This window comes from Crocodylus porosus, unplaced genomic scaffold (assembly GCF_001723895.1).
Source record: "Crocodylus porosus isolate Cpor-Errol unplaced genomic scaffold, CroPor_comp1, whole genome shotgun sequence".
NCBI lineage: Eukaryota > Metazoa > Chordata > Crocodylia > Crocodylidae > Crocodylus > Crocodylus porosus.
Genome location: NW_017728943.1, coordinates 11,482,734 through 11,491,896, shown reverse-complemented (window position 1 = coordinate 11,491,896; position 9,163 = coordinate 11,482,734). Strand labels below are relative to the sequence as shown.

The 9,163-nt window shown below is 49.5% G+C and overlaps 1 protein-coding gene across 1 annotated transcript in view; it reads right to left on the bottom strand.

Annotated features, from left to right (window-relative positions):
* The window catches only part of TNFRSF1A (TNF receptor superfamily member 1A), a 20,157-nt gene extending 11,336 nt beyond the window's left edge, over nucleotides 1-8,821 (bottom strand). The window contains exon 1 of the mRNA XM_019548692.1: nucleotides 8,619-8,821. Within this exon, the coding sequence (XP_019404237.1) occupies nucleotides 8,619-8,657 (39 nt within the window). The 5' untranslated portion in view covers nucleotides 8,658-8,821. The remainder of the gene's footprint in view (nucleotides 1-8,618) is intronic.
* Nucleotides 8,822-9,163: the final 342 nt, after the last annotated feature.

The window sequence follows — 9,163 nt, the reverse complement described above, 5'->3', positions numbered from 1 at the left end:
CCGCAGTAAACACTTCTCAAGAATGACTTAGAAATCATTGTGAATTGCACAGATGTAATCAGTTGCGAATCAAAGCATGTTATAGACCACTGAAGCAGGTAACACATTGGAAAGATGCATCTGTAAGTTGCTATGTAAGGGAAAGTTTTGATGTGCCATCTACAACAGCTCAACCAGGCAAGGTCTCACGGACCCCTGCAGCTCAAAGGATGGCTTTCCCATTGTCAGATTTATAATGCAGCCCCACCTGGCCCATTCCACTGTCCGAGAGAGGGAACAAATCCATTCCAACAACACGTGCTTGTTTACAAAGGTCGATAGGCATTCCCCACACCAAATGATAGCTCAAACCACCAAACCGCAGCAAATGAGCCGATGAATCACACTTTTAGTCTCTGGGGTTTGCCTATGGGAACAGTGTGAAAGAACTTCAGACTTTGCTGCCAAAGCTACCATGTGTGAAATACTGGGATTAAGCAGAAGTTTCATGTCATTCCAAGCCAGTCACTTGGGCTGGATTTCTGTACTACACCACAATTTGCAGAACATCCTAAGTCAATTCTACATCCCTGCTCTAAACTTTTGCCTGTCACCTGGCAAACGTAAGAGAAAGGTCTGTACATGCCTCATCTTCTGCATATGCTTGTGATGATACAGTCATAGGCAACAACAGGTCTTGGTACAAGCAGTTGTGAGCCCCTGGGCCATCTTCAACATAGCAAATTCCACCCCTGCAATTTACACCACCACAGATGTTCCTCCCTAGCTTGGAGGTACCCGAGTTTTGCAAGGAAGAGGCAAAGAAATGCAGCTTGAAGGTAAAGACAAAAAATGGTGTGGAAACAAATGAAAAAAAAAGGGAAATAAAGATGGGAGCGAATAGCAGAAAAAAAATGAGCATGGACAGCCATGGGAAACAGAGAGACTGTTTGTGAAGGCAAAGGGCTATGATACTGTGCAAAAAACCCAGGAACTAACCTAAAACAGTGATGCTTGTCCTTTGGGCCCCACAGAACAGTGGCTAGGTCAGTTTATGGCCTTGATCCAGCACAGGGTTAGCACATGGGGTTGGTTCATGTCTGCAATCTGGCATGCAAGGCCATGTAATCCAGCCTGCAGGGCTCACCACAGGTTTGAAAATTTGGAAGCAGAGCAGCAATTAATGCTACCACTGCTCTCCTGCCACCACATTTCTGGACTTGTGGGATACTCCACAAGCCAGATTTGGCCCCAGGCAGGAGATTGAGCACCACTGTTCTAAAGCAATAATAATTCCAGGATAGTCATTTCCAGAGTGTACAGAGCTTTCATCTCCTTGAAGAACAGACATGTGAGAGACTATTTCAAGGAAAACATCATTTTACAATGTTGGGGAGCTGCTAAAAAAGCAGGAAAAAGGAGGGTTAGTGAAATGGCAGCTCAGATTTCTGCCTGCCCATTGTAAAGAATAGGTAACTCTTCCCTTTTCTTTTACTGATTTTAAAAGATCTTCTGTGCCATAAAGTTATTTTTCCCCTGAAATAGTCACTCACATGTTTCTTACCTTCAACTACCTGAAGGATGGTTACAAAGGGGAAGGAGCTAGACTGTTCTTAGTGATGGCAGATGACAGGGCAAGAAGCAATGGTATCCATTTGCAGCAATGGAAGTTTAGGTTAGATATTACGAAATGTTTCTCACTAGGAGGGTAGTAAAGCACTGGAACAGGTTACCCAGAGAGGTTGTGGAATCTCCATCCTTAAGAATTTTTTAAAACTTGGGTAGACAAAGCCTTGTGGGTCTCAGACTGAACCTGCATGCAGTGTAGTGGGCTTGTCCAGTGCAGGTACTGCATCTAGTGTACACCCCAGACCAGCCCTGCATGCTGGATCTGACACAAGGTCAGTCAGTGGACCTGATCCAAGCCACAGACTGGCCCTGCACCCCTCATCCAGCCCATGGGGCCAGATGGGTTTCATGCCCCTGTGATAATCAAGGGTCCAGGTTTTTGGGTTCCCACAGGGAGAAATGAAGAAAAACATGAATTTCCCCCTTTACCAGAGCACAACACGGATTTTTCATTTAGCGGAGAAGCCCATGGATTTTGCAGATTTGCAAAGAGCTCCCTGTACATGCACGTGGCCCCAGGCAGCCTGGAAAGTAGGTCCCACAGGTAAGCAGGGGAGAGAGGGGATTGAGGCCCCATAGAGAGGGAAGGAATTGGGCAGCACTGGGGTGCATTGGGCTTGGGGCCCGGGGCTGCAATATGTGGCCACAGGACCCCAGTGTGGAGCAGGACGGGGCTGTAGGCCGCTCATCCTAGCACTGAAGTGTGGGGGTGCTTCTCTGCCACGCTGCCCTGCCATGCAAGAAAGCTGCTTACCACTCCGAGCTCCACAATGCCCTGGCAAGATGTCCCCTGCCTGCAAGGCAGCAGCAGGGGCAGTGGCGCAGGGTTCCCCTCACTGCTGCCGTGTGCATAGGAGACACGGCCTTACCAGGGCAGCGTGGAACTCACAGCAGCAAGGAGATCCCCATGTAACCCCACTGTTCCCTGCAGTGCCAGGTCCACCCACAAGCTGTGGAGACCCCAAGGGAGGGCAGCAGGGCAGAAGCCCAAGCCCCCAGCAGGCAGCCCACCCCATACACAGATCTGGGGGGGTGCAGGTCCCCCCTCCCCTCCAGTAGTGTGCGCAACAGTGGGGAGCTGACACCCCTCCACAGCAGGCAGGCAGCAAGCACCAGGCGGGGGAGCCAGGCTCTGCTCCACTGCAACAGCCACTGCTTCCTGCCAGGGGTAGGAGGATGTGGACCCTGGTCCCTGGCCCCATAGCCCTGGCAGCTGGGGGCTCTCTCCAGCAGGGCTGGGGAGGAGTGGGGGGACAAGGGGCTTTGAGTGGGGGGTGAGGGGCAGCAGCAGATCTAGGGGTGGGTATTAAGGGGCATGAGCACAGCCAGGGGTCTGTGGGGGGGAAGGGGGGAGTGAGGGCCACAAGCAGAACCAGGGGGCTGTGTGTGGGGTGGGGGGAGTTGAAGGGCTTTTAATTTTAATCATGGATTTGGGGGGGTTTATTAGAGAATTTGTCATTTTTTTATCAGGGAAAACCAGGAGCCCTGGTGATAATATACGGTGAATTATTTCAAGTATCACCTAACATGATGCCTGGCTCCAAATGATGGGGTTTTCCTTTTTCGTTAACAGGACTGAGGCAACTAATGAGCCATTACAGCTGGAATGTCCTTTCAGTTTTTGCAAGTGAAACCAAATCCATCTCTACCAAGATGGCCACCTTCAAAAATAACTTAATATGAGACTGAAAGCATGCTGACCTTGTAAAAGATGAAGGCACTCTTTTTATTAAATGATGGCCGGGAGAATATGAAGGAGCAAGAAATAAGGCTGAGGGAGCAACAATCAGTAAACCACAACAGGAAACTATGAGGTAGAGGAATGAAGAAGATATGACTGTAGGATAAGAACAACAGAAAAATATGGGTCAGTGCAGCAAAATGTGGGAAATATACAGTAGACACAGCGGGATACAGGTGAATCAGCAGTGGAGAGGAAAAAAGCAAGGTGACTTTAACAGGAAAGTAAAAGGAAAACAACCAACTCAGATGCTTGTATTTTGTGTACTTCTAGAACAGGATTAACTTGGTCCTTTTATACATGAAGGGTCAACCAGCTTGATGGTCCAAGCACAGCTATCCAACACTGGCAGTTCAGAACCTCATTTAAAAGGGGGCAGAGCTGAATTTGTGTGATGGGAGCAATCTGTATCTTAACTCCATTTCCTAGTTTTCAGAAATTTCACAATGTGCAAATTCAGCCTACTGGAAAGGCACAAGTTTGCCTCAGGCAATCCTAACACTACTAAATTCAAGGTAGAAAAACCTGAGGGATACATAAGTATCTTACCATAAGTATCTTACCTGGTGTGAACCTACTGTATGTTAACTACCCTGTAGCAAGTATGAGGTAGTTTTGCCCCCAGTGGCACTGAGTAAACCACCTTAAACTTCCCCTGCAGGGTAAGTTCCATTTGTCCAGAATGCACTGGGCAGTTAACCACAGAGTAACAAGTAACAAATTTGCTGTCAAATTCTCACTCTAGATCAGAGCGGGCAAAGTACTGCCTGTGGGTCAGTTCCAGCCCACTGATGGACTGTATGTAGCGTCCTGCCCACACTGCACAGCTTACCCCACCCACCCAGGTACTGCTGGGCTCCCCCTGACCTTCAACGGCTCCTCCTCCTCCTGCTGCATTGCTCTGGGCAGCAGCAGCAGCCGTGGGGACTAACACTGGAGTTTTAAGCAGTGTGAATGAGATGTTGTTTATCATGCGAGTATTATGTAATTTCTTGAAATTGTATTTGTATTCCCTCCGTGAGGCCTCAGGTGGGGTCCTTTTTAAATGTTTGATATTGCCTGTTTTCTAATAAAATGCTACAAAAAAAAAAAAAAAAAGACCTGTGCCAGGTACCATATGCCCAGCTAGGTGAGGGGAAGCTGCAGCTGGGCAGCTTCTGCCCTAGCATGTGGGGCTCCAGCTCCTGGCCACTGTCTAACCACTTGGCTGCCCACACGTGCCCAGAACATGTCCCCATGGCTGCCACTGCTTCCCAGGTGTGGCACAGCAGGGACAGGAGGAGGATCCACTGTGGGGGGAAGAGCTGAGCAGTACATGAGTGGCTGCAGCAGCAGCAGGAGTAGCCCTGCAGGGAAGCTGTGCACATTGGCTAAGACTGGGGCCAGGGCCAGGGCAATGCTGTTGGCAGCCATGGGGCAGATGCGGGCCACAGAGCACCATGAGCTGCCCCAGGTAGGTCTCAGCCCCATGCAGAGTGCTGCAGGGGCAGATGAGAGCTGGCCAGTTAGAGGGATGAGGGAGGGAGATGGACCTCACCACCCAAGTGAACACTGCTGCACCCATCGCCTGTACCCCCTTCCTCCCTCCCCTCACCCCTGGCTGGCTCCCAGGACCCAGCCTCCCACACACCTGCACACCTAAATCCCCCATCACTGGCAACGTGTAGGGGGTGCACGTGCACCCCCTGCAAAGGCACTGCCGACACTGCCAGTAGTGTCTGCAGGTGGTAGCTGTTCGCCACCGCCCCCCACCCTGCTGCCAACACTGCCAGCGGTGTCTGCAGGCAGTCTGTGATCGCCACTGGCCACCACTGACACTTTCAGAGGCATCTGCAGGTGGCTGCTGACCACCAGTCAGCGTTCGCCACCCTTCCCTTCCACCCCCACCACGGCCGCTGACAGTGCCACAGCTGCCTGAGGGAGCTCCCCACTTGCCGCCACCGCACTCCCGCCACTGACAGCACCACCGCCTGTGGGAGTTCACCATGCCCCTTCAGCCTCTGACAGTACGCGGTGTCCATGCCCCCATACACACACAATACCCACGAGTAAGTCTTTATTTTTAGCTATTATGCAAAATGGCCTCCATATATACTACTCAAAAAAGCGTAAGTCAGAAGAAAAATTATGTTTTGAAATAAAATTAAAGTATCTTATAGTAGATGTCTGATTTTTAGTATATGATTTTTTTAATCTATGATTTTTTTTAAATATCTTCTGAAAAGATTTTTTGCATGCAGCCCTTGACAGCTCACCAAAACTTGTTAAGTGGCCCACCAGGTGAAATAATTTCTCACCCCTGCTCTAGAGCAGTGGTCTCCAAACTTTTTTGATTGCGCACCCCTATCAGTAAAAAATTTTTGAGCACTCACCCCCAATATATGTATATTTATATAAATATAAATAGAAGTTCTAACATTTTCTTCCCGCACCCCAATAGATCGTCTTGTGTGCACCCCACTTTGGAGACCACTGCTGTAGAGTGTACCTCTGTAACTTGTTCACATAGCCATGTCATTAATGAAAACGAGCTTCAGGGATACTTGCTCTCCCAATTTTATCACAAACCTCTTACTACTTTGTGATTTCCCAGCTCTTAAAAACAGTGGTTATAGGTGAATCTCATAATCCATTGAAAAACTTTCTACCTTTCAGACTTGTAAAAATAAGTCCGGCGGCTCTAAAACCAGAAGGAAAAGAACCCAAATGTATTAGATTTTAAAAAATCATGGTTTTGGGGGGAAGGTCTCACTTGCAATTTTTAAATGTTTGTGGCTGGTAGTAAGGCTCTCTATTTTAGTAACATGTCCCCTGAGCCAGATTCCTTGCAGTGTAAAACAAGTATTGTCACCAAACTCTGAATAACTGTGTACTACACAGAGGGCCATGGGTGAGTCAGAACAGAACCATCTCTCTGTTGAGTCAGTAGTGACCCTTTATCAACCCCCACATTTATAAGGGGCAGTTTATAAGAGGGGGAGGTGCATGGGATCAAATCTCAGGAAGGATGCCTCTTAACCCTTTAGAGGTGTAAGGGGGTCCTAGCTCATCTTAGCACCTCAGGGGTTAAATGTTCAAACGTGCAACTCCTAAAAGCAAGTGCTGCCATTCCAGTAAGTCCAGCCTCCTTCCTGTTGAGTCGGGAACTCAGGAACAAACGGAAGCAGCTTAGCAGCTTGTGAAATGGTCTGCTGCTGCTGTGTCAGATATGGGGCACAGATGCATGACAGCTGCTGGCCTGAGAACCCCTGTGCTATAGTAACCCCTGGATTCACTTTTTTCACAGAACATTATTCAATATTTGGCCATGAAGAAGCCACCAGAGCTAAGACATAAAACTCATCCTTTACTGACTCCTCTGAATCACTTCACTATTGCACAGGCCTTGAAGAGTACTTCTGACACACTCTACCAAGACTCTGGTGCTTGTACACGCTCCCCCACCCTCACAGCAGTCCTACACCAGACCTCTTCCCCACCCATCGGCCTACGGTGCTGCCTATGGGTCTGAGAATGGTTCCATCCATAGCGGCAAGCTCGTTGAAGACTCCCAAATATAGTTTGACACCCCCTGCCTCCCTCCCCTCAAACATCCCCAAGACCACTTAACACACACCTCCTACCCCAAGGTCTCTTAAGTAAATGGTATACTCTTGTACAGCCGCACAGGGCCAGATCCCATACCATCATTAAACACCATTTAGGTGCCCAAGTGTAATTTTATTCTACACTGCTCAAGCTCCTGAAACACATGAACATAGCTAACTTTGTAACACACCATTGCCTTAGACTTCAGACCAAGTCTGAAAAGAGCAGCAGGAAGGAGGAGGACCCATTCACCTCTCTCTTCTTATTTTTCAGGAACTCAGGGGAAGTAGAACAGTGTCACACTTTGGTACTCGATACATGCAGTACTATCAAGCCAATAGGAATAGGCAGGAGGATTGGAAATGAACATGGTGGGGTAGAGGGCACTGGCTATGCATGAAAGGGGAATGAGAGGATGTGTTAGGGAGTGGTATTTGGGGGGCAATGCATACATGGGGAGGAAGAACAGGAGATGGAAGAGGGAGAAATGGATAAAAGGAGACCTGAGCTGCTGTAGAACACTGGACACAAAGGAAGGGACTAGGCCTAAGAAGGGGTTGGGAAAAGGTATTGGATTCAGGACAATCCATGGAAGTGGAGGCACTAGAACTGTGAGCGCTGACAGAACAGTTCAGCACTGCATTTCCAGCAGAAATCAGAGACCTCAGAGCAAGTGTGTTGAAGATCCAGCCTGCCAGCCGGACCAGGCCTGCGGAGCTCTATCAGCTGGGCCATGGTCCTTCCCGCAGGTCTGAGAATGGTCCCATGCGCCAATATGAGGAACATGCTGGATCGGCCCCACATGCTGCACATGACATGAGGCCAAACCTTGCGTGTGCCAGACCGGGTCCAGCATGCGTCCTGTATGAGGTACCTGCCCTGAGCCAGCCTGCAGGGCCGGCCTGTGGGCCCAATCCAGCCTGTAGACTGGCTCCACACTACTCATCCAGCCCACAGGGCCTGATGAGTTTGAAACCCCACCTTAAAGGGTTGTGGAGGCAAGTGGGGAGCCTCAGGAAAAGCAAGCTCCCTCACTGTTGAGCAAAGTGTTATTTCCTGTGGTGAGCAGGTAAGGAAAAGCAGAATCCAGGTAAGTCACAGCATCTCAAGAAACATAGTGCCAGCCTTCAATTTCTCTTAGGTTTCCTTTTATCCATTATCACATAGCTACATGAACAAGTTACTAACATACACTCCAGAGCAGGGGTGGGGAATTATTTCGGCTGGTGGGCCGCTTACTGAGTTTTGGTGAGCTGTAGAGGGCTGCATGCACAAAATCTTGCAGAAGATAGTTTAGGAAAGGATGCCTCTACCCAAAGACCATCACAACTCACTGCAGAGGCCAAAAAAGAGGCTCTCTCAGCAAAGGGCCCCCATGAGATAGGCAGGTGACTTCCACTGAGTTACCCCTTCTACAGACGGGGAAACGGCAACACACAGACAGACAGGGCTCGAAGAAAGGGCACGGGTAGAAATACAACTCAAGCCACTCTGACATCTTTTTCCTATCAATCTGCCAGACGCAACAGATACAACAGCTCCAAACACGACCCAGGAGATTTGACTCCCACCTCCTTTTCAAACCCCCACACCTAGCGCCATTTCCAAACCTGGCACTCCCCCCCATCCCCGCAGGCTCTGATTCAGCCTTTAAGTCAGCCTCTCCCAAGCCCTCGCTTACCATAATAGCCAAGCCCACGGAGGGCTCCAGCGGGGCCATGCTCCTGCGATCTACGTCCCCATGGCAAAATCCCCGTGTCCTGAAGAGCCTCCCAGTCTAGAGACCCAGAAAAGGCCTCCCACTCCAACACGGGACTCACAGAGGGAGTGAGACAGATCGAAACTATCAGTGCCTGCAACTTCCTGCCAAACCAAGAGAGGCAGAAACAGGAAAGAGGGCGGGTGAAACATGGGAGGCAATATCAAACTATACCCCTCCCCCACCATTCAATTAACCCTATTTGTTCCACAGCACAGTGAGGCAGATATTCAGCACTTGCCCCCATTTACACTCCCCTCCCCATGGGATAGAGACCCAATCCCTCAGCTAAGGTTACCTCAGATCAATTCTTCCCTAGGGCATAGGGAGACCCAGGGAACCAACTTCCCTGCTCCCTCTTCCCCCCCCCCCCCAAAAAAAGTAGAAAAAGTACCCACCCCTTTGCCTCTAGGAGAGCACAGGATTTGTTAACTCTTCCCACTCACCAAAGCTGAGAAGGACCATGA